Consider the following 26,259-nt stretch of genomic DNA (forward strand, 5'->3'; position numbering starts at 1 on the left):
ACTATTCCTGCCACTGATACCAATGATGGGGCACTATTCCTTCCACTGACACCAATGATGGGACACTATTCCTGCCACTGATACTAATGATGGGGCACTATTCCTCCCACTGACACCAATGATGGGGCACTATTCCTCCCACTAATACCAATGATGGGGCACTATTCCTGCCACTGATACCAATGATGGGGCACTATTCCTCCCACTGACACTAATGATGGGGCACTATTCCTGCCACTGATACCAATGATGGGGCACTATTCCTGCCACTGATACTAATGATGGGGCACTATTCCTGCCACTGATACCAATGATGGGGCACTATTCCTCCCACTGACACCAATGATGGGGCACTATTCCTGCTACTGATACTATTGATGGGGCACTATTCCTGCCACTGATACCAATGATGGGGCACTATTCCTCCCACTGACACCAATGATGGGGCACTATTTCTCCCACTGACACCAATGATGGGGCACTATTCCTCCCACTGACACCAATGATGGGGCACTATTCCTCTCACTAATACCAATGATGGGGCACTATTCCTCCCACTGACACCAATGATGGGGCACGATTCTTCCCACTGGTGTGCACTGGAAGAGGGGTAGTCTTATACGGCGAGTATAGCCCAAACACTACATTTTAAACAGGAAAAGTAGGGGGTCGTCTTATACCCTCAGTCGTCTTATATGCCGGAAAATACGGTAGTTAAAGTGGATATAAACCTCAGACATGAAATATGTACAAAACATATCCCTCTATAGTGTTCTTGTCTCAATTAAGAGCACTAAGTGTAATTTCTGTCTGATGCTTTGTTCCTCTGCTATCAGTATGAGTCACTTCTGGCAGGTTTTCCTGACACCAAGAGAAAAATGGTGATGGGGAGGAATCTCCAGCAGATTAACAGCCTCAGCTCTGTTCCTGTGAGCTTTGTGGAAGGGGGTATGTCCCCTACCACCAATCAGCTCTCAGAGCGCTCCTCACTGAGCTCTGCAGAGTGTAACATCAGCTCACTGTTTCTGAACTCTCAAACAAGCTGTATAAATTCAGCACTTTGAACGGATGTTGAGAAAAGAAGGCCGTAGATAAACAGGTACATCTTATGTAGGAGGATTAGTTTCATCTCTGTGTATCACTTGAGGCAAGTCACTGCACTGGGTATATGTAAGCGTTTACTACCACTTTAAGACTATCATCTCTAAAGTCCAACTGACATCACATTGTTTGTATATAGATTGTGCTAACTACCTCCATTTTCAATGCCTAGTAAACTTTCCCCTTAAAGCAGTTAGGCATTGTATTATCTGCATATGTCTGTGTAGTCCAATATGCTTCTCAGTTTGACCACTTTACCCAGTACACTCAATAATTTAACATGCCCTGTCAGACCCTGTAAATCTCAGAAAATACTCATTAACCCCTTCACACTGGCGCCAGAACTATAAAGAAAAGGTGTTAGACTTCAACTGGGCTTTGACATTTTCAGCAGTAGTTATGAAAAGATTGTAATCTAAATAATATCTTTATTCATTCTTTAGGTGCTTTCTGTAGTTGCCCAGCAAATTCAGACCATTCAGCGAGCTATATCAGAGCAAGTGCAAACCTTCGTGTTTGAAGGTACTAAAATATCCTTGGACTCATCATGCACAGTATTTATTACTATGAATCCTGGGTATGCAGGAAGAGCAGAACTTCCAGATAACTTAAAGGTAATCTGTATTTTGTTGTCAATAGAAACTGAATAATCCTAATATATAGATATACATATTATTTACATATATACAGTATGTAAAGAATTGACATGTTATGTGTATAAAATGCACCACCTTAGAGAAGATCATTTTAGGTTAAGGTGCTGGAAATTCTGCTTATTTTACCTTATTTTTCTTTTTTAATAAAAGTGTTTTTTTTTTATAAATATAGTTCCCCGATTGACTGTTTAATATTGTATCTGGTTTCAAGTTTGTAAAATTTCTTTTAGCTTCCTCTTACTAGCTGTGCTTACAGGGTTTCTTTTTAAGATATTTTCTGACATCTCTTCTTGAACTATCTAGCACTCAAGAGTTCTGTGTCTGAGGTGTTTCAGTGAGTTAGTCCTGCATACAGTATGCATCAGATGGCTAATCCCTAAGAAATTTAGTTCCAGTAAACTGGATCAGAAACTGATAGATATTATTAATAACATTTTTAAAAGGGTATTTTGTGTATGGTACATTTGAAGATAAAGTGTTAGTGAAGAATTCTAAATCTTGAGTACCCTGTGCTCAAGGTTTGAGCAGAAAGAAAGAAAGAAGGTATAACCTCAGTTGTTCCTTATGCCTAGTACACACAATCAGAAAATCAGGTAATAAATACTGCTTTTGAAGTGATCATATGATAATCTGATTGTTAGTACACAGTTTTTGAGAGCTAATCACAACAGTTCATGCAAAATTATGCGAAGGGACAAACACAAAAAATGTTCTTGTATGATATCAGAATGAACGATTTCCATTTAATCAGTACAGTATTTATCCAAAAAAACCCCAGAAGACCAAAACAACTCATGCTTGGAAATAAAAGAATAATGACAATACAATACAATATACTACATCACTTCCGAAGTTTTATTCTGTCATACTAGAATTTCCGTAACTTTAGTAACCTCATCATTTTCAATATGAGACTAGCATGCAAAAAAACAAAAAATGGACAATTATTCGTCCAGTACTCTCATCATCTGTATGAGGTTTAAGAGATTAGGCAAATTTAAGAGATTAGATTCCTAAGAGATAAGGTCAGGAGCCAGACCCTCTAGTTTTGTGAACTGTTGGATGTCTTTTGGCTCACTGATTTTACAATGATTGAAGTGTCACTTTTCTGGCAGAATTTCTGACTAAAATGATCATTTGTACCACTTTGAGGTTCCTGAAACACATCTGTTTTGAGCGATTGCCGTGGGGATGGTGCTTTAGAGCAACATTTTTATTTTTATAGCTGACATGTTTTAAGGTCATTTTTGAGCAAATGAACAGTCTTTTTCCCCTAAGGAAGACATTTAAATATGATTGTCCCTCATTCATACTCACATGACAACAACTTCAAACAATACATTATGAGACTTGTTATAGTGATAGACGTTTGTGCAAAGTGTCCGCCATTTATGTACATGTTATGAAATAGACTTGAATGTATTGTTCACAATAAAATTATAATGTGAATGTCAAGAAAGTCCCATTTAATATTTGTGTAGTGTTATGTTGCTTAATGCTGATGCCAGTCTGGGTGGATTAATAAAATAAAAAGGGGGCTGTGTACACCAAACAATTTAAAGAAATGTAACTAGCAGAGTTACCTATTAATAAATAAACTGAAAACTATCATATAAAGTGGAGAGGAGGAGTTGGATTCCTGGAGCCAGGTTTCAGTAATGGCAAGTCTCTCATGGTGCACTCCTTTGGACTCACTCATCCAGACTCAGTGGACAAAAAAGAGGCGGCGTTGGACTTCTCCTTTCCCCACAAAGCACCATCCAGGTTCTTCCTACATCTTCCTCGCTGTCCCTCTGCTCTTTTGAATTGCACTGTATTCATATTTTTTCTCCAGGCTGTCTGAAAATTGCCTCCCAGCTCAGTGTCTCACTTTCTGAATGACTTCTTTGCATGTCTACTCTATTTTCTCTCCTCTGAAGTACTGGCCATTATCCTTGGTGACTTTAACATTCCAGTCAATATTAACACCTCAGCCACTTCCCAACTACTCAAGCTAACCCTTTTCCTTTCTCTGATCACAACTTTATCAGTTTCACACTCTCCCTGTCTTCAACCTCCCATGCCACCAACCAGAAAACAGCTACCCGTAGAAACCTTTGCCACCTCAACCCTTCCTTTCTGCATTCTTCTACTGACTGCCTTTATGACAAAATTGCACCGCTGTCCTGCCACTTCTGTCTAAAACAACTTAGAATCATCCTCCCTGGACACACTTCCTCCTTTCTCTACACTCATAACCAGGCCATGCCTGCTATAACTTTGGCAAACAGAGATTCAGCTGTGCTCTTGAGTGAGCATGGTGTAAAACTAAATTCTTTGCAAGACTTCACTCTCTACAAATCTGCAACTCTCTACACTGCTAAACAAGCCTTCTACACCACTCTCATCCAATCCTCATCAGCTGTATTATACCCTTAATTCCTTACTGCAACCCCTGCTGCCTCCACCCACCAATTTAATTACTGCCCAGGAGATTGCCATTTCAAAAACAAGATTGACACAATTTGTGATGATATCTCCAGTGTCCAGGTTTCTCCTCCAACCAACATTCTAGGACCATACCACACTCAACACTTTCCTCCTTTGACCCTGTTACCACTGAGGACGTTGCCAAACTCTGTTCCGAAGCCCACCTCACCACCCGTCCCCTGGTCCCTGTCCCCTCACAATTCTTACGGCCTCCTTCCTGCTCTATCCTAAACTCTAACCCATATCTTCAACCTCTCCCTCTCCACCTGCACCTCCCCCCACCCTGCTCAAACATGCACTGGTTACTGGTTACCCCATACTTAAAAAACCCTCAGTAGGCCCCACCTGTTTGAATAACTTAAGACCCATCTCCCTGCTCCTGTGTGCATCCAACCTTCTTGAATGCCTTGGCCACAACCATATGAGTTGCTACCCCATTGACAACAACCTTCTAGATTCCCTACAGCCTGACTTCGGTCTACAACATTCCACTCAAACTGCCCTACTAAAACTCACTAATGACCTACTAACTGCTAAAACCAATCACTATTGCTCCATACTCATACTCTTAGATTTTTCTGCTGTCTTCAACACAGTTGACCACCGGCTCCTCCTCAATAAACTTCACTTCCTTGGCTTCTGCTCCTTGGTGACTCTGCTCTTTCCTGTTTCTCCTCTTACCTATTTCAGCGCACTTTCAGCGTCACATACAACATCATCTCTTCGGCTCCTTTTCTTTTTTCTATTGGGGTACCCCAAGGCTCTGTCCTTGAGCCCCTCCTATTCTCTCTCTACACCTCTTCCCTGGGCCAGTTGATAACATCTTACGGTTTCCAATACCACCTCTGCACTGACGACACCCAGATCTATTTCTCCACTCACCAGCTCATCCCCTCGGTCTCCTCATGTGTCACAAATTTACTGAGTGAAATATCAGTTTGGATGTCACACCACTTCTTCAAACTCAATCTTTCTAAAATTGAGCATTTAATATTTCCTCCTCCCCAATCACCACCTCGTGACTTTAACATTGAGTTCAACAGCACAACCATTGGTCCCTCTGCACATGCCAGGGTGCTAGGTATAATCCTAGACCTTTCCTTCAGGCCCCACATCCAACCCAAACAACTTATTCACTCCTTAGTTATATCCCACCTTGACTACTGCAACTCCCTCCTCACTGGCCTACCTTTACAAAGACTATCCCCTCTTCAGTCTATTATGAATGCTGCTGCTAGGCTTATACACCTTACTAGCCAATGCATGAATGCTGCCCTTCTCTGACAATCCCTTCACTGGCTTTCATTATCTCAATGTATAAAATTCAAAATGCTTACCACAACGAACAAAGCCATCAACAACACTGCCCCCAGCTACATCACCAAACTCATCTGCAGATATCCACAAAATTGTCCTCTTAGATCCTCCCAGGATATCTTGCTCTCTTGCTCCCTTGATGCCTCCTTCCATGCTTGCCTCCAGGACTTTTCCAGAACTTCTCCAACCCTCTGGAACTTCCTACCCCAGTATGTCTGGTCAGCCCCTACTCTGTCCACCTTTAGGTGATCCTTGAAAACTCATTTACTCAGGGAAGTCTACTCTACCTCCACCTAAAAATATATACCTAAGTCCAGGGGCGGACTGACCATTTGGAAACTCGGGCACTGCCCGAGGGCCCGGGGTCAGTAGGGGGCCCCATGAGATGCCCCTGGTACCTTTTTCATAGGCTTTTTTGAGTTTGGGCAAGGTCACAGGGGCCCCATGATCCCCTATTGCATGGGGCTCCATGAGTTGTCAGTCCGCCCCTGTGCCTAAGTCATATTAATCAGATCATACCCTGCAGCTATTACCTTTTGTACCACCTCCCCCTCCCTTTAGATTGTAAGCCCCATGAGCAGAGTCCTCCTATTCTTTTTATATTGAACTGCGTTGTTATTGTACTGTCCCCGTTTCTATTGTAAAGTGTTGTGAAAACGGTCTGTGCTATATAAATCCTGTATAATAATAATAATGTCAGCAAGGTATAACATTTTCTGACAGATGCACCATTTGGAAGGCCATAATTTTAACCACTTGCTAACCGTGGTATACCTGAATGACAGGTACAGCATGGTTACCCAGTTCTGGGAGGGTGTCATATGACGTCCTCCCAGAACACTTCCCCCCGCGCGCCCCCGGCGGCGTGCACCCAGTGATTTCCATGTTCGCTGTGTCCTACGGACACAGTTGATTATGTGATGAGATAAAAGACCAATCACAGCGGCCTTTTACCATGTGATCAGATGTGTCCAATGACACAGCACTTCACGGAGTAAATACAGTTGCCGGTTATCAGCAGCACTTTCCTCACGCTGTCACAGCGTGAGGAAAGTTCTGCTGATAACCGGCAGCTTCCACAGAGCAGATCGGCACTGATCATCAGGGCACTGATGATTAGTGTCCTGATGATCAGTGCCCTGCAGTGCCACCTAGCAGTGCCACACACCAGTGCCCAGCAGTGCCACCCAGCAGTGCCCAACATTGCCCCCCAGCAGTGCCACCCATCAATGCCGCCCAGCAGTTGGGCCCATCAGTGTTGCCCAGCAGTGCCGCCAGTCAATGCCATCAGTCAGTGCCACTAGTCAGTGTTGTCAGTGCCACCAGTCAGCGCCACCCGTCAGTGCCCTGATGATCAGCACCCAGCAGTTCCACCTACCAGTGCCCAGCAATACCACCTACATGTGCCCATCAGTGCCCAGCAGTGCCACCCACCAGTGCCCAGCAATGCCACCCACCTGTGCCCAGCAGTGCCCCCATCAGTGCCACCCATCAGTGCTGTCCAGCAGTGCTGTCAATCAGGGCTGCACATCAGTGCCGCCTATCAGTGATCATCATTGCAGCATATCAGTGCCTCCTCATCAATGCCCACCTGTGCCGCCTCATCAGTGCCACCTAATCAGTGCAACCTATCAGTGCCCATCAGTGCTGCCTATCCATACCACCTCATCAGTGCCCATCAGTGCTGCCTATCCGTGCAGCCTCATCAACACACATCAGTGAAGTACAAAATTTTATAATAGAAACAAAGAAACCCTTTTTTTTTCAAATATTGTGCTCTTTTTTTGTTTATAAAAATAAATCCCCCAGTGGCATTTAAAAGAAAAGTGCCACCAAAAGAAATCTCTATTTGTGTAAAAAAAATTATGATAATTTTATATGCGTACAGTGTTGCAGGACCGCACAATTGTTATTCAAAGTGCCACAGCGCTGAAAGCTGAAAATTGACCTGGGCATGAAGGGGGTTAAAGTGCCCGGTAGGCAAAGTGGTTATTAAATAAAGGCATCAATGTCTTTGGAGAAAATACAGTAGTGTCCAGTCACAGCTTTGGGTTTTGACACAAAGCAATGCCTTTCTAACACACAGCTGTTTATTCATAGAGACTTTGGAAATCTAAAGTGTTTTCCAGGAAACATTCTAAGTCAGTTCAAATATTGGAACAACTGTACATCTGTTATTATGCATACCCTTGTGAGTTGGTTGTCCTTCTGTGACTAGTTTTCGAGTCATCTCCAGGCTGTTCCCATTAGACCCAAAACTAAGCTTCTCTTCATTAGAACCCAGTTTTCAATTTAAATTTTAATTAGAACAGACATCCAGGATACTTACAAATCTGCTTGCTTTTCATAATACCTTTTGGTGAGTATTAATAATTTTATGAGATATTAGAAATCTACATGAAAGGTATATGTTTCTTACTTCTTGTGTGGTGTGTTCTGTTCTTTGTGTGGGAAACAATTTTAAAAAATAAATATAGTACTTACTCTTATTTATAGCAGACTATTCATTCATTTATATAGGCTCTCTGAGTTTGCTTAGGAGTATGTATATCTTTAAATATTACACATAGAGACTGACTTAGTAAAGGCAAAGAGGCAGGTCACTTTGCAAGGGAATTTGTTTTCGTTATAGCTTATTGAATGAGGTGAACTGTTACTTCCGTCATCCAATACTGGGCAAGCAAATACACTGTTTTGTTTTATTTTCTTTGCATGCGATTGAGTATTGTTTGGAAAGTAAATTTTTGCCAGATTCACTAATCAAAGTAAAACATCTCTTGCAAAGTTAACTATTTTCCTTCAGCTTCCTTCAACCCCATTGACTTAATATTTTGTACGCTTTGTACGCTTTGTTATGAATAAAAAAGATATCACTGTATAGTGCACCAAAAACTGTCTGCAAACATCCTCCAAAGTTCAGTCACTTCCTAATCCATAATCCCCTTCCCATACTGGCAGCTGTATAAATATCCTATTCAAACTAAAACATATAACACTCAAAAATACAGTATTCACATCAAAAGTTTAAAGGCTTACCCCCCTCATTACATGTAAATAAATAAAATACATATCAAATCAATAAAACAATGTACAGTATATATTATAGTGATCAACTACAAATTCATTCAGTGACCCTTAAACCAATACAAAATCATAACCTCTCTCAGTAGTATAAAGTGCTGGTGCTGATGATGTCTGGTGTGATGAAAAGCACTGGGTAGGGCTAGGCACTATAATGCTGATACCAGGGGCAGACTGACCATTCAGGCACTCGGGCTGAGCCCGAGGGCCCAGGGTCAGTAGGGGACCCCATGAGATGTCCCTGGTACCTTTCATAGGCTTTTTGTGGGTGTGGTTTGAGTGCGGGCGAGGACACAGGGGCCCCATGATCCCCTAATGCCCAGGGGCCCTGTGAGTTGTCAGTCCGCCCCTGGCTGATACACATGTCGAAGGGGTCTGCATACACTAGATTTGTGATATGGCAATTTTTGCAGTGCTGCAGCACTTGAGAGACATTTACTGCAGGCTATTTATCCTGAGATGGGTTAACCTCTTACTTTGTAAGTATTCTTTGCTTTTTAACATACTGTTTTAATGAAGCTACATTTCTGAACTATGAGCATTTTTCTCTGTGCATTATGTAAAGGAAACATAAGGAAATAATAAAGGAAACAGGAGGCTATGCATCTACCTGCCTATCTACCTACATCAGTACACAGCTCTTTTTGACCATCTTGTAATGAAAGGTCAGACATACCTGTTGAGTTATCCTCAGCCACTGGGAATGCACTTTTAAAGGTGTGAAGCACCAGCATTTTTTAAGAGTGGATTGTTTACACATTTCTGCTTCTAATGAGCATTAAATTGCTATGGATGTTTTGATTTATATGAATTTCATTAAGCAACAGCACATTATATTACTGAGAGAGGTTATGCACATATGATTTTGCACCATTTTTAAATGGTCAGTAAATACATTTGTAGTTTTTATCACTATGATATATGTGCTTATATAATGATTTGATTTGTATTTTATTTATCTGTTTACTGTACATGTAGTGAGGGGGTTATGCATTTAATTGAATCTTGGTGTAAGTGTTGTATATGTATATGTTGTCTAAACACAAAACTCATTTGACCAAGAGTCTCTACAAAAATAAAGAATCTGCAGTGACAAATGAATACGCCAACACTGACTGGTCTCCAATGACAGGAGAAGTCAGGCAGGGATGCATCTTGTCACCTTACCCATTCAGCCTATATGGTGAAGCCATCTTCAGAAATGCAAATTTAGAAGAAGAGTCTGTCAGTGTCAAAGTTGGTGGCCAATCTGCACTATGCAGATGACACACTCATTGCCAGCAGCAAAGAAAATATGCTGTATTTACTGAGAAAAGTCAAAAACGAAAGTCAAAAGATGGGATTAGAACTGAATATCAACAAGATAAAGATCATGAACATAGACAATGATGACAATTTTGAGCTTGATGGAATTAGAACAGAAGTTGTAAAACATTTTAATCTCTTGGGATCTTTTATAAACAAAGAAGCAATGAGTTCAGAGCTCTGAAGAAGGGGGTGAATCCCCTGAAGCATGTCAGCTAGCTAGCACAGCATTATGGTGTATTTGGCCACACCATATTCCCACACTGGATTGAGATTGTCATACAATGCCTGTATACATTTGCTTTTGCAAGTATCCATTTGGCTGTATGTTTTGCCTTATACAATAAACCTTTGGTAATGCACTACGCTGTTTTATCGTGTCAACATAACCTTAAGGCTGAACTCTGGTGAAAACCAAAAAAAGTTTGGCGGGGGCACCCATGAACCAAATACAGGGAGCATAGTACCAGTACATCGCTCTGCCTGTTGCTGCCTTCTCGCCAATGTATATACAGTATCTCACAGAAGTGAGTACACCCCTCACATTTTTGTAAATATTTTATTATATCTTTTCATGTGACAACACTGAAGAAATGATACTTTGCTACAATGTAAAATAGTGAGTGTACAGCTTGTATAACAGTGTAAATTTGCTGTCCCCTCAAAATAACTCAACATTAATGTCTAAACTGCTGGCAACAAAAGTGAGTACACCCCTAAGTGAAAATGTCCAAATTCGCCTAAAGTGTCAATGTTTTGTGTGGCCACCATTACTTTCCAGCACTGCCTTAACCCTCTTGGGCATGGAGTTCACCAGAGCTTCACAGGTTGCCATTGGAGTCCTCTTCCACTCCTCCATGATGACATCACGGAGCTGGTGGATGTTAGAGACCTTGCGCTCCACCACCTTTCATTTGAGGATGCCCCACAGATGCTCAATAGGGTTTATGTCTGGAGACATGCTTGGCCAGTCCATCACCTTTACCCTCAGCTTCTTTAGCAAGGTAGCGGTCATCTTGGAGGTGTGTTTGGGGTCATTATCATGTTGGAATACTGCCCTGCGGCCCAGTCTCCGAAGGCAGGGGATCATGTTCTGCTTCAGTATGTCACAGTAGATGTTGGATTTCATGGTTCCCTCAATGAACTGTAGCTCCTCAGTGCTGGCAGCACTCATGCAGCCACAGATCATGACACTCCCATCACCATGCTTGACTGTAGGCAAACACACTTGTCTTTGTACGCCTCATCTGGTTGCCGCCACACACGCTTGACACCATCTGAACCAAATAAGTTTATCGTGGTCTCACCAGACCGCAGGACATGGTTCCAGTAATCCATGTCCTTAGTCTGCTTGTCTTCAGCAAACTGTTTGTGGGCTTTCTTGTGCATCATCCTTAGAAGAGGCTTCCTTCTGGGACGAGAGCCATGCAGACCAATTTGATGCAGTGTGCGGCGTATGGTCTGAGCACTGACAGGCTGACCCCCCACCCCTTCAACCTCTGCAGCAATGCTGGCAGCACTCATATGTCTATTTCCCAAAGACAACCTTTGGATATGATGCTGAGTACGTGCACTCAACTTCTTTGGTCGACCATGGCGAGGCCTGTTCTGAGTGGAACCTGTCCTGTTAAACCACTGTATGGTCTTGACCACCATGCTGCAGCTCAGTTTCAGGGTCTTGGCAATCTTCTTATAGCCTAGGCCATCTTTACGTAGAGCAACAATTCTTTTTTTCAGATCCTCAGAGAGTTCTTTGCCATGAGAAGCCACATGGAACTACCAGTGACCAGTATGAGAGAGTGAGAGCGATAACACCAAATTTAACACACCTGCTCCCCATTCACACCTGAGACCTTGTAACACTAACGAGTCACATGACACTGGGGAGGGAAAATGGCTAATTGGGCCCAATGTGGACATTGTCACTTAGGGGTGTAATCACTTTTGTTGCCAGTGGTTTAGACAGTAATGGCTGTGTGTTGAGTTATTTTGAGAGGGCAGCAAATGTACACTGTTATACAAGCTGTACACTCATTACTTTACATTGTAGCAAAGTGTCATTTCTTCAGTGTTGTCACATGAAAAGATAGAATAAAATATTTACAAAAATGTGAGGAGTGTACCCACTTCTGTGAGATACTGTATACTGTGGTGGGTCAGCAAGCGGTTATTCTAATGTACCGAGTTGTAATTAATTTAATATGCATTTAAACCTTTGAATAAATGCGTACTTAGATTTATTGTTGTGACTTAAATAAATCAGCAAGTAAACTTATATACAGGAATGTCTATGTTTTGTGTAATATTTCCTGGTATCTGAAAGTTAAAAAAAAAAAAAGTTTCCTGTCAAATTGAGGATCTTACAGAAGACATGTCCACCCCCTGCCTGTGGTAGAGAGATTATTGTCATTAGTTAAGGAACGACAACATGTGGGTGGTATGTCACCCTGAATGACAAGCTCATCACTGCAAGCTGTGAAATCAGTGTGTATGATACTAGAGTATGCTGTTCAAAATGACTTCACATGTACGGTATGCCCAGTTGTGTCAACTACAGTTATGAGATAAAAGGTTAATATTTTTATCATCATAAAGCACAAATTGTTCTACAGCATACTTTCTAATCACTTTTCTTTCATAGACTTAAAGCATTTTTGTACTATTTTATTAGTCTCATAAACCAGCTAAAACAACACAGCCCCTTTTTATTTTATAGATTTTCATTTTGACACATCTCTAGAAACCATCCACTGGAACGAATGTATACATCTAAACCTTTTCATTCCTGTTTCCTAGCACCTATGCAAAGACTGTTATTGTAACCTTGGGACTGACAATCATAAAAAAAAACACAAAACCACCAAGCTATCATCCCTTTAAAATGTGAACACTAGAAAGTCTTTGTTGATTTTTTTAAAATGATGAAATAAAAAGAGCTTATTTAAAACTAGTCATATTTAATGTCATGCAAGAAATAATTAATGTTAAAGTTTAATGTGCACACAGAAATCATGGATGATCACGTGGCTAAATATATAAAGATTATAGTTAACATAGTATCTAATATTATAGGTTCTGTTTCGGACTGTTGCTATGATGGTGCCAGATTATACTTTAATTGCTGAGATTTCTCTGTATTCCATGGGTTTCATCGCAGCACGCAGCCTTGCTACTAAAATTGTGGCTACATACAGATTATGTTCTGAGCAGGTAAGTCTCACTTGTTTTTTAATAATAAATAGAAAGATATCCAAAATAGAACACAAGGCAGTAGGAAAACATAATAATTTGTCTATCCCACCCATGGACAGGAGAGCTTTGATTTATGGTCTCTACAATTTTTCAGCTGTGGTGATCAAACTTAAAAACCACAGAGAAATAAACATTGCCTTTGTTAGTCTCCTGTAGATATACACACACACACGCACTAACTTTACAAATGAGAATGTACATAAGGAACAAGACTTGATATTTTGCAAACCATAGAATTATTTTTTCTTTTTGTGTGCTTATGTATGGGGGAACAGTCAATTTTCCTTTTTGCAGTTATTACACCTCACTATGCAATTAAAAGTTTGACTAAGACTATGCTTAGCGTCAAATTAAGCAGTCATTTTGTTTAGTCCTCGATCAAATAATGGATTGTAGAGCCTGGAATTATTCTGGAATCAGTCTGCTGTTCTTAGCTTGCCTTGTGGGAATAAGTGTGAAGTCAAAGCCTTTATTTGCAATATATATTTATATATTGGATTGGATATAATAATAGTTATAGCTTTCTACAAATGATCTTTAAAAACATTGCCTGTCAATACCAAAACATATACAACAAAAATATATATAGATGGATAACTAAAAGCATCTCTTTCCTAAAGTGGTATTTACCTCTGTACTGCACATTGATATATTAGCACATTATGACAGACATACCCGTGAAATTAAGCTCTCTAGTGCTGAGCTGTCACTGCTGCTGGTACTTCCACCTTTGCCTGGTCTTCCTTCTGGGTTCACACTCTCTGGCCACTTGAATGACTGGGCCAAGATGATATCACTACCATGCATGCGAATCTACAATCGCAGCACTGCATTCTTTTCAATCATGCCACACTTAGTGTGATGTGAATTCAGAGTACTGCGCATGCACTGCTGACATCATTGACCTGAGACAAAGGCAATAGGTATTAAATGGCACTTTCCAAGGTAACCACAGATAAGACTTATTATAGGCTTACCTGTAGGTCAAAGTTTAAAACAAGAGTGAAATGCTACTTTAATGTCAGAATGAAGTTCTAAACAAGATTTCAAAGAATTTTGTGTGTTTTTGATATACGTGGGTCTAGGACAGTAGTGAAAAAAATTAAGCATATGTATTAGTTAGTTTATACCTATTGACTATTTTATTATTGGGGCTTCGTATGTTGATTTTGACACATTTTTTATTTAAAAGTGTATGTGCAGCCAAAACTTTTCTTAGTTTTTAGCATCTTTGTAGATATTTACCCTCACATCCTGTTAAGCCAAAGAAAAAAATGCTTTTCTTGGAACAGTAGTGGAAGGCTAGACACCCTATCCTTTTTTTTTCTATGACACTGTCTGGTGAAGGTATTGTCAGCAATATAAAAAAATGACAATAAAACTCTCTAATAGAGCCCAGGGTATCAGTAAAAAGTTGACAGGAGTTTTAATCCTTAAACACACTATCCAACACTAAAAGAAAAAAGATTTTGGCTTGACTTATTCAAGCAAACATGCATGAATAAACTGTGAGTGTCCTACCTCTAGGTCTACCTTTCTTTGCCTCTGTCTTGACTGATATAACTCTCTTGCCACTCTTACATAGTAGATTAAAAAGTAAAGCGCAGAGCACAGTAATCTAAATTAACAGTCAGAATTTACTTGTCATAGTGCTGACTCATTTATGCTGAAAAACATTGTTTTTTATAACGTAATGCATTTTTTAGGTTTTTATTTTTCTACCTTTCATTACCTCTGTTTACTCCCTAGCTCCATTTCAACACCTTTTCCTACATCTGACATTGTCTTCCATTATTGTTTATCCCATTTTCTCTCAAAGCAGTGATCTTCTGTTTAGTCCCATGTATCACAATATTGTAAAAAACATTACAAAAAGTATTAAATATTACAGCATTCAGGTAGACGGAGCTGAAAAGATTTGAAAATGTATTTACATCATGTCTTCACAGCCAGCTCTCAGCTTTGCTTTGATTAATGAATCTAATTTTATCCTCGCAATGTTTTGATAGTTTAATACGTATTCATCCCCCAAACAATTAAAGCATGTCACAAATGTCTTTATTCATTTACTTACTTTTATGACTGGTTATTAAGAAGCCCCCACCCGCTCCCATGCTCACTCAAACAAGTCCCAGATTCTGAGATAAGATTACTTTCTGCCTGAGGTTTTCTCATCTTGCTCACCCCCCATTTATACATATTAGTATTGTTTCAACCTAACATTTTATCTTACCACTTTGTGCCCAGGCACTTTTCAGAGGAATGTGATAAGATGGATATAGGGCTATTGTCTGATAGAAAACCATTACCCTTTAGGGTGAATACATGACCTGCTGCACAAAGACTTGACATCCCATCCGCTTTGTGCCTTGTGATTCCATTATTCATAGCTTCCTTCATTCTGCTTCTTGTCACTGTGTAATTGATGCAATGCTTACCACCCAAATACTCAGCACTGATCTTTTTTCGGCTTTAATTCCTTTCTAGTTTATCATAAATAAAATGATGTGATGATGCCTTTCTCTTATTTATTTTATGTAATCAACAAACATAAGCAATTATTGATTTATTTAAAAAATATTTATAGATGGAGAAATATTTAAATTAGGTATATCAAAATAATTCTCCTGTATTTAAAGCCTGTTTCAGGTTTATTAAACAGCAATGTCATTAGACTTTACTGTTTGTCTATGTTGAATGTTGGTGTTCTTTTACACTGTAAAAATAGTAATGTGAATTTGCCACCAAACTCATGACGTGCTGAAGTTTAGAATAGATGAAGATTTTATAAGTCTTTTTCACTATAATGTCAATAATCTGGATCATACATTATACTTCTGACATAGTCATGTACAAGCTTTTTCTAGGGTAGGAGAGATACTAGGAGATTATTTAAATGCCATAGGGGGTTCCATTTGGACTAAGGAGAGTTTCATATCATTAATACTATGATAACTAACCAGATTTGTCTTCAGCTCTCTTCCCAGCATCACTATGACTATGGAATGAGGGCAGTTAAATCCGTGTTAACAGCTGCTGGAAACCTGAAGGTTAAATTCCCAGATGAAAAGGAGGATGTGCTGATGCTTCGATCAATACGTGACGTTAATCTGCCTAAGGTAGGGTCTAGCTACAGCCACTGCTTCCATAATGTGTACTTGTGAGAAGGAAAATGCATGACAGCAAGCATGAGCTTCTGCAGTTTTGCTTTTCGCCTGTGTCATTTCATATCGATTGACAATTACAAGGCAGAAGAGAAGATAAACTGCATGCTATAGCTTAATTGCAATGTTTATGACCCTGCGTGTCTTTTAAAATGTCACCGCAGAAAAGAGTAGTGGATTCATCTGCATACATTTCACCAAACAATGCCTCTCCTTCCTTTCTGGAATGTTCAAGATTAGTTGATTTGTCCAGAATTTATTTTGGATGCAGATAACCATTTCATATTTAGTTTTAAAGAGAAACAGTAATTTTGCCTGCACTGTTTTTTATTAGCTATTCTCTCAATGCCTTCCCAATGGCAATTGGCTGCTCAGGTTCAAGCATCGTCCCATGATGGGGTTACCTGCTCCCTCATATTTGGGAGCCAGGAGGTGGCAAGAGATTTGTGAATATACCTTTCTAGGAAGGGAAGAGGCTGTCAGCAGACATTGTTACTTTACACTGAAAAGGCAAAGAAAAAGAATCTGTTTAAAGAAAACCCGTGATTTGTCCAATTCCCATATGGTTACCTTTTCTCTGTTTCCACAATGCTTCATTCAGCACTGGGATTCAAAGGAAATTTCTAGTACTTCTGGGTATGGTGAAGCATTGTTTTACTCTGTTTGATAACACTGGGCCAATCAGTGATGTTTCATTGGAGTTAATAGCCCTGTATAACTATAACGTCAGCAACCCAAAGCTTATCTTTGCTCCCAGTGGCTTGACAGCCACAGAAACAGGGATGGTAGATATTGTAAAGCAAGATATCACAGCTGCAAGAGCCAGCTTTAAAAGAGAAGTATGGGTTGAATAAATTATATATATATATGTAATATAGATGGAGTGCACAACGATGATCAATCACAGTGCATAGCAATTAGGCCCTCCCAAGGGCCATATATAGAAAAAAGAAAATTGGATTGCTGCACATAAAAAACTTTTATTGTTGAAAAATCACCATACAAAAGGGTGACCCAAAAAAATGGACAAAGCCATACATCATAGTGTTCAACAAACAGCTTCGGGCTATTATGTTAAGCCCTTCTTCAGATCAGAACACATACTGAAATGCAAAATGCAACTTAGATCAATATATACATACATCGTAACTGGAATCAATTATATAATTAACCACATACAGAATGCACATCAAATGAACATCTTCTGATAAAGGCGGTGGTTTAAGAGTGAAAATTCTATCAAGAAGAAATATCCCCATATTAACCACTTCCCTTCCATCCCATATACAGTGAGGAACAGAAGTATTTGAACACCCTGCGATTTTGCAAGTTCTCCCACTTAGAAATCATGGAGGGGTCTGGAATTCACATTGTAGGTGCATTCCCACTCTGAGAGACAGAATTAAAAAAAAAAATTTAGGAAATCACACTGTATATAAACGGCCGGATGGGAGCAGTGCAGGAGCGGGTTGCCATCCATAAAAGGCACCCGCCGTTTTAGTCTGTGCGCACTCCCTCCAACACAGCGGAACACCGATCGCTGTATGGGACCTCTGTGTGAGGTTTCGATCATGTGATCACTGATTGGCCAATCAGTGATCACATGAATAGTAGTAAGTAAGATGTCACTTCTGACATCATTGCTTACTACGTGTGAAATCTGTGAATGATCACAGAGATCACATGTTACAAGGCTATTCACAACATCCTTGCACCATGTGACAAGCTGTGACCAATCACGGTTCTCACAGTATTTCTCAATGGCTTCAAGAATGCAGCCAGAGACAAAGAGAAATGATTGCTTTCACAGCCTTTATGAGTGTAAAAGCAATCAGTGTAAAAAAAAAAAAAAAATCTTCATCACCTCACTGTACAAACATAAGTAATAATATAAAAAAATAAAATAAAAATGTAAAAAAATAGTTTGAAAAATTATAATTTTTGGTTATAAACTAATTTGTTTTTGTTTTTTTACTAAAAAGGTAACTGAATACATTTTGGCCAAGATTTATGAAGAAAGATTATTTATTTGCAAAATTGTGAAAGAAAAACACTTTTTTAAAAACATTTTTGGACTTTTTAATTTGCATAGCAGAAAAAAAAATCCCAGTAGTGAATAAATACCACCAAAATAAAGTTATATCTGTCTAAATAAAATGCTAATAAATTCATATGGGTACAGTGTTGCATGACCGCACAATTGTCATTCAAAGTGTGACAGCGCTGAAAGCTGAGAATTGGCCTGGACAGGAAGAGGGTAAAAGTTTCCAGACTTGAAGTGGTTAAAGATGTGAAATGTAGACATAAATACCTATATAAGTCCCCTGCTGACTTTAGAACTGAAAACAGAGTGATCAAAGTCCACTGATCACTCAGTGTTCCACTGCTCTCTGCTCTGCCACTTGAGTGCTCATTGTAGCTCTGGACTGTGTAGGAGGCTGGCGGGGCTGGCTCAGGCTCTTGGCAGATAACTGAGGGACTGAGCCAGGTGCTCACCAGCTCCCTCATAGTTCATTGAGAACTACAAGCCATCTGCCACAATGGCTGCCAGTAGTTATAGTTAATTAATTCACAGAACTCTATTTTTTAATTTATGACTGCAGGTACGGGGAGAGGTTCCCCCACCCGATGTCACATGGGGGATCGGGTTGGGGTGGTGGCAGTGGATTTAGTAACATATTACATGTTACACCCTAAATATGGGTGTAACATGTAACATATTACTAAAGGCGAACTTACCCTTTAAATGTTTAGATATTAAAAAAAAATCTACAGTTAAAAATTTTTTTTATAAATTCCCTTAACAGCTCTAGCTGAACCTTGCTTTAAATGTTCTCATTACATTATATATATATATATATATATATATATATATATATATATATATTATATATCAATTTAGACGTTATTGCAAAAAAACATTTACATGGTGACATAGAGGGCATAGATATTTACTTTGTACATTGAATGCTCAGTGTTTTCTAATCTCTTTCTTTTTTTCTTAATATTTTCAATTTGCAGTTTTTATCCCATGACATTCCGCTTTTTGATAGCATCATTTCTGACCTTTTCCCTGGGGTTATTGTGCCAACTCCTGACCATGGCAGTCTGGAAGTGTCCATCAGGGAAATCACCAGGAAAATGAATCTGCAGCCAGTCCCTTGCTTCATCAAGAAGATAATACAAGTCAGCAAATGTTTCTCTCCTTCTCCTATAAAAGTTTTTTTTTCACAAAATGTCATGTTGCGTCAGGGTCCTCAATTACCAAATGAAACATATGCACACCTTGCTTATATTATGCTACTGCTGCAGATCTGTCCATGATATATTCACGGAAAGGCGTTATGTTAAAAGCTCCCCATGAAAGGGATATAGTAAACTAGTAAAAAACATACATTCTGTTTTAGTGAATCAATAAATTTGATAATAAGTGGATAGATTGGTAAATAAGGTGAAATAATTCCCATTGTCCTCATTGTTGAGGTTGAATGGTGAATGAATAAATAAATGCCCAATATAATGATTATAAAGTGACTATTTCATCTACATAATTACCATACAGGTCCAGTCCATTAATAAAAAAGGTTTTATATATAGATATATACATATATATCCCATAAACTAATAAAGTGCAATTCCTCAAATGCATAAATACCATCAGTTAATTAAGGGCAAACTTATTTCCGTAAAGTGACATTGCATATATTATTATAACAATGCCCCTTTGTGTTAGGCATTGCAAACTTGTATCCACTGCTACTTGAGCTACTGTGTGCTTCTTTCTCCAGTGTGATTTCAAACACCAAGCTCCCCCTTTGTAAAGCAAACTCACCAGATTTTCATGACCCCTTAAAATAATACACTGGTCAAAAGGTACTTGATTTTATTAGAAGAAATCAGCATCTGTTCTCTGTCATTACCTAGAGGTATATTTTATTTGTGTAAGCAGAAAAAAGGATAGTCTCATAGGATGAAAATGCTTAAAAAAAATATAAAAAAACTCAGATCACACTTACAATAAAGAGTGCTCAGCCCAGCACTAAAGGGTGGAAAGCCTATTAGTCTGAAGGAGCCATGCACCACTAGCCTTTCCTGCTTCTGTGCCTGTATGCACTCTACCAAGCGAGGTTCACATTTCTGAATTTCTTAAAGGAGAGTAGGACCAAAGCTCTTTTTGCCCTACTGCTCTTGTGAGTCACAGGAATGCACTAAGTTCGGCACTCCTATGACCTGCCAATTTATCAGCGGATGGAGGGATTATGATTTTAATGTTGGGATCCACCCAGATGCTTGACCTGCAGTTGGTTGAGCCTGTCAGTACTCTGCTGGGAAACAGAGCCAGCCACTCCTGACCCCTCCACAGCCTATTGCTTCAATGAGTGCTGAAGGGACAGAGCAGAGAGCTGGTGTCTGACAGTCAGCACTCTCTGCCCACTGAAGACTGAGAACTGAGCAATCAGTGGTCATATGATCTCTGGGCTCTCAGTCTCAGAGACTGCAAGGGCCAGATGCAGTATTGGATGTGAGTATAATTTTTTTTTTCTCATACTTCTCTTTTAAATTGCCTCATGTCCCTATGAATCATAGCTTTTGTATGGCGTATACTCTTCTTTAGTACATCTTAGCCAGGTAAATGGGGATTATAACCTTCAGTCAGAATGAAGGGAATGGGAACAGAAATTTGTGAAGATGACAGGTGCATAGCAACTGTTCTCCTATTGTAAGGAAAAATATATTCCTTGAATTAATATTTTTAACAAATTCAATTTGCAGTACCACAACACTTGGTAGCACAAATAATTTTTGCAATGCTTTTTAGTGCAATTCAATGGCACCCCAATGCACAACAACAGTAGTTGCTAACATAACCTCATTGCACCTTAACACACATGTCATGCAATGAAGTGCACTGCATTAAAAATAGTTGCAGGGACTTTTTTCTTGGCCTGTTACTTTGCACTGTTAGCCCATTCTAAATAAATGTGCTGCCTTAATGCAATGCATTACAGTATCCCTCCACAACACACCACAAAGTCCAGCTTTTTACTTTGTATTTAAGGGACAGCTACAAAAACAAAACAGTAAAACAATGGAAACTTCATTATACCTTTTGTATTTATAATTGTTAATAAGCAGTCATTTGGAATTTAAAGTGTTACTAAACCCACAGTAGTAAAATCAGTTAATCCTCTGCATTGTGTAAAAATGCTGTTTGATCCTGACTTCTCTGATCCTCCCCTTCTTCCAGTGCCCCCTTCTTATTTCCTGATCAGACATATCATGTGCACATGTTCAGTGTAGTGTGTATTGCTATAGAGGTTTTTTTTTCTTGAGTGTGTGCATGTGATCAGCACAGGGTCAGTCATCACTGTTCAGACAGAGGTCAGCGGTTCTGCATCCTCCTAGAGCAGAAAACAAACTCCTCCTACACGCTTTAACATGTGCTCTGCTGAACACAGATAGAAGTTACACGTCTGCTCTAACTGCTGATGAGAAAAGGTATTTAGCAATTTACATTTACTAAAATAATTGCTTTTCAATGTTCTGTGTACTATGGGAGATCAGATAGAGGGAATGTAGGGTCCTGGGTTTAGAAACACGTTAAATAAATAAAACATATCCATCGGTTTTATTGGTATATATAATCATAAGGTGATAATGCATACAATCCATTAAAGTCATATATTATATATGTGTTAAACAGATGTAGCAGCAGCATTTCTCTGTTGAATCTCCCCTGAGAAATCTGTAAATATAGACCACATGTGGAGCAAGGCTATTACTCTGCTTTGTAACCATAGTTGCTCTCCAGATGCCTTTAGACATAAAAGGTTCTTCTTTTTTACATAGTGAATAATGAAAAATAATCTCCTGAAATGTACATATTTCTTAACACCACACACGCAAGCTGACAATAGGTGGTCCAGTTTATGAAGTATTGCAACAGTTATTTCTGTTTACATATCTTAAAATAATACAGAAGGAAGTAAAGTTTTAAAAGAAAGCAATTTTATAAAATAAACATCCACACACTACTAGTTATATAGTCAAATAGGATGAAAAAGAATTCAAGTCTAATTCAAACATGAGAAAACAATAAACAGAATGCATAAATATAAAACCCCCATAGACAGAACCCTATACCCACGGTTGAGCCAGAGGAATACAAAAAACCTCTAAAACATGGTACTATTTGCTCCAGAATGGGAAAAATAAATTCTTTCCTTATCCCTGGCAATCATTTATTCCCTGGATCAACAAACTCTGGTGTTAATATCTATAAATGTTTCTATTCTGTATATTTAGGAATGCATCCAGCTCTTTTTTAAAACAGTCTACTGAGCTGGCCAGATCTAGTACTCAAGGGTGTCTATTCCATATTTTTACAGCTCTTACTGTGAAGAAGCTTTTCCGTATGTAGAGGACAAGTTCCTGTTCATACATGTGCGTTCTGGATTTCAAGGTCCGTTTTCAGTGCTGATTGCATGGGAATGCAGACCGCACCTTATCCCTCCTCCCCAAATAGCATACCTAATAAAATTATGCTCAAATGACTACACACTCATCACTACTTTTTGGCATTTTTGCAGCACTTTTATTGGTAAATACACATAACAAAAATTAAACTTGAAAATGTAATTTATTAAAACATATTACACTTTATTATCAACCATAAATAAAACTGCTCAGTCTTTAAGGACTCGATCTATACTGAAATAAAAATATCAATAAGTCCCCCCTTTCTATAGAAAGGATGACACAAACCACATAAATAGTGCCTTGTGACAAGAAAGGGAGGGTGGGGAGCCCATTGGCTGACACTGACCAGCTGCAAAGAATTCTGTCACGAAGTGCTTTTAAATAATAAGCCCCTCTATTCCAGAATATTCCAGAGGGTCACATGGCTTTCCCGCCTTTTCCAATGGTCACATGACTACTCCCTTTCCAGCTCCTTTCCTATTTGGATTTCTTAAAGGGCCCTAACCTAATTCATGTACAGTGTGGATCGAAAGTTTGGGCACCCCAGCTAAAAATTTGTATTAATGTGCATAAAGAAGCCAAGGAAAGATGGAAAAATCTCCAAAAGGCATCAAATTACAGATCAGACATTTTTATAATATGTCAACAAAAGTTAGATTTTATTTCCATCATTTACACTTTCAAAATAACAGAAAACAAAAAAATGGCGTCTGCAAAAGTTTGGAGATTTTTCCATCTTTCCTTGGCGTCTTTATGCACATTAATACAAATTTTAGCTGGGGTGCCCAAACTTTCGATCCCCACTGTATATTACTGAAGGAAAATGTATTTATTTAATTATTTTTATTTTGAATGAATGTCAGCCGCATGCCCATGCTCATATGTTAGAGCTCTCATTTTCCAGTCTACTTGTTCAGTAGTTCAGGGCCGGTTCCAGACCGTTTTTTGTGACACAGCTCCTAATCGTACTGTTCACAGGTCCAGGGCCAGTTTGGATGTGGCTTTGCAAGGCCTTTTTGTTTTGCTGAGGTGGAGAGGAGGGGGAGGAGAGCAAACTGTCCTGAATTGCAATTCTGATCCTGAAATGCAATCCTGTTCACAACTGATGACATGTATGGTTTTGAAACGGTTTCCATAGAAGTCAATTGCCTGGAATCCACACCTGAACCTGACTGCACTGCTCAGAAATCGGACAGGACTCTTTTTCAAACCACACCGAATCCACACTGCCAGTTTTCCAGAGATACTGTATGTAAACAGGCACCATAGGAAGTAATGTTGTTTCATGTGTCATGCAGATTGGATGAGATTCAAACAACACACAATCTGCATATATGTGAACCAACACTGAATCTCTTTACCTCCAGACGTAAAGAGTGCACCCTTAACTTTTTTATCACCTTAAAGTGAGTAAATCTGCAATAGATTCACTATATGGACCACTATATGTCTTTTATCAGTTTGGTTGCTCTTCTCTGCACTTTCTTCAGTTCTGATATCCTTTTTGTAAATGGGTGTCCAAAACTGAACTGCATATTCCAGATCAGGTCTATACTAATGCTTTCCACAGGGGAAAAATGATCTCTCTCTCTCTGGAGGCTATACCTCTTTTAATACAAGAAAGTATTTGCTAGCTTTAGAAACTCCCTGTTGTACTCCTCATAGAATGTATGATGCACACATATTTATAGCATGCAAGTGTATAACTCTACAATTATCAGCAATAGACACCATTTGCCACATAATTGCCCAATTAAACAATGCATTAATATCTGCTTGTAGGTTGGAGACATCCCACAAGGATGATTTTTCCACTACACAGTAAAGTCATCTGTAAACACAGAAATGATACATTTCATCCCAAACTCTGTATCACTTATACGTAGGTTCAGACTGAACTTTGGCTGTTTGGACATTTGGGAGCTGTCTTTTGGCAACCTTGAGTACCATTGGGAGTGTTAGTGTCAGTGTAAATGTCAGTTAGTATAAGTGTTGGTGTCAGTGTCAGTTACTGGCAATATAATTATCAGTTAATGTCCGTTGGTCAGTATTGTTAGAGTGAGTTAGAGTCTGTGTCAGTTATTGGCAGTTGTAAGTGTCAGTTGGTGTCACTGTTAGTATGCCAGCTATTGCCAGTGCTAGTGGCAGGTTAGTGGCAGTGTTAAGGTCAGTGTGGTTTATATTTAGTGTCAGTGTATTAAGGTAGGAAAAAATGTGTACTATTGTTACACATTTTTTTTCATCCTTGCTGTAGGATGTGCTGCAGTAAAAATGACATTTGCAAAGAAAAAAATTACACAGTTTAAATTGCCAGCAAATAAAACTTCAATGCCAGCTTCTTTCAGGCTCCTCCAATGTTCCCTCACAATGCATAACACATCGTAGGGGTCTGCTATGTATTTTGGGGGATCTTTTGGGTTTTTGTGCTGTTTTTTTTTTCCCCAAAAGAAGCAAGGAGAGAAATAACATTTTTTCATATTTTTCAAAGCAAGCCATGCAAATGATTTCATTTCACAGCCAGTTACAATGCCCTCTCCACCAACACCACAGTCATTTGGCTAGAGTATAGAGGGTAAGGCTAAACTAGTGTTTGATTAGAACAGCAGCTGTCAAGAAATCTTAATATCTTTCTTATCACATGTGCTTCAGATTAGCAGCATTAGCATGATGTATGTTCTTCAAAGTGCAAATATGGCAAAAAAAATATTTTCTTAGATGATTGTTCTTGTCAAAGACACAGTATAAGTACTCTAACCATAGTCTAAAGATATTTAAACTGAGCTAATTTCTAACAATTCGGGCCAGATTTACTGCTCACAGCCTGTAAGAATAGGTCTCATCCATTTACCACAATTTAAAAATAACTGCTGTTATGCAATCTAAATGCACAAGAAATTAGAATGAACAATTACTATCAAAGCTAGAATCAGTGCAATGTTACCAGAGGAGCAACATTACCTGAAGTGCAATGTTATTATAGTGGCCATGTCATAGATGTGCCTTCTTAAACAGGTGTTGAGTTGCCATATATTAATTTATTGAGGAGCCATGTTCCCATATATCATACCAATTTGGTTATGTATAGTATTACCAAATAATTATTTGCTTAGGTGCCATGTTACAATATAACACATACTGTAGCACAGGGACTTTATAGCCATAAACTATCCCCAGTGCCCTGGCAATTTAGGTACAGGTATTATAGAAAATGACCTTGTAACAGGGGCATTGTATGGAACCTAGGAGTTGTTGTGTGCTATGGAAATAATGAGTGTGGCAACAATCAGAAACATTAAACAAGCATATGCTATGCAATATAATATCCTCATTCAGCAGTATATCTCTCCCAACTATAAATATATAATAATTTTTCAGACGTATACCCCAGATCACAATGCAGTCATCAATTTACACATACATGAGTAAATTCCGAT

General features: G+C 39.1%; 1 protein-coding gene across 1 annotated transcript in view; it reads left to right on the plus strand.

Annotated features, from left to right (window-relative positions):
- LOC149471955 (dynein axonemal heavy chain 3-like) overlaps positions 1–26,259 on the plus strand; it is a 344,597-nt gene that overhangs the window by 241,990 nt on the left and 76,348 nt on the right. The window contains 4 exon segments of the mRNA XM_089651978.1: positions 1,545–1,715; positions 13,002–13,139; positions 16,157–16,300; positions 19,367–19,531. Of these exon segments, the coding sequence (XP_089508104.1) occupies positions 1,545–1,715; positions 13,002–13,139; positions 16,157–16,300; positions 19,367–19,531 (618 nt within the window).

The sequence above is a fragment of the Staurois parvus genome, unplaced genomic scaffold, assembly GCF_062004578.1.
Source record: "Staurois parvus isolate SC_StPar_1 unplaced genomic scaffold, SC_StPar_1.0 ptg000025l, whole genome shotgun sequence".
Classification (NCBI taxonomy): Eukaryota; Metazoa; Chordata; class Amphibia; order Anura; family Ranidae; genus Staurois; species Staurois parvus.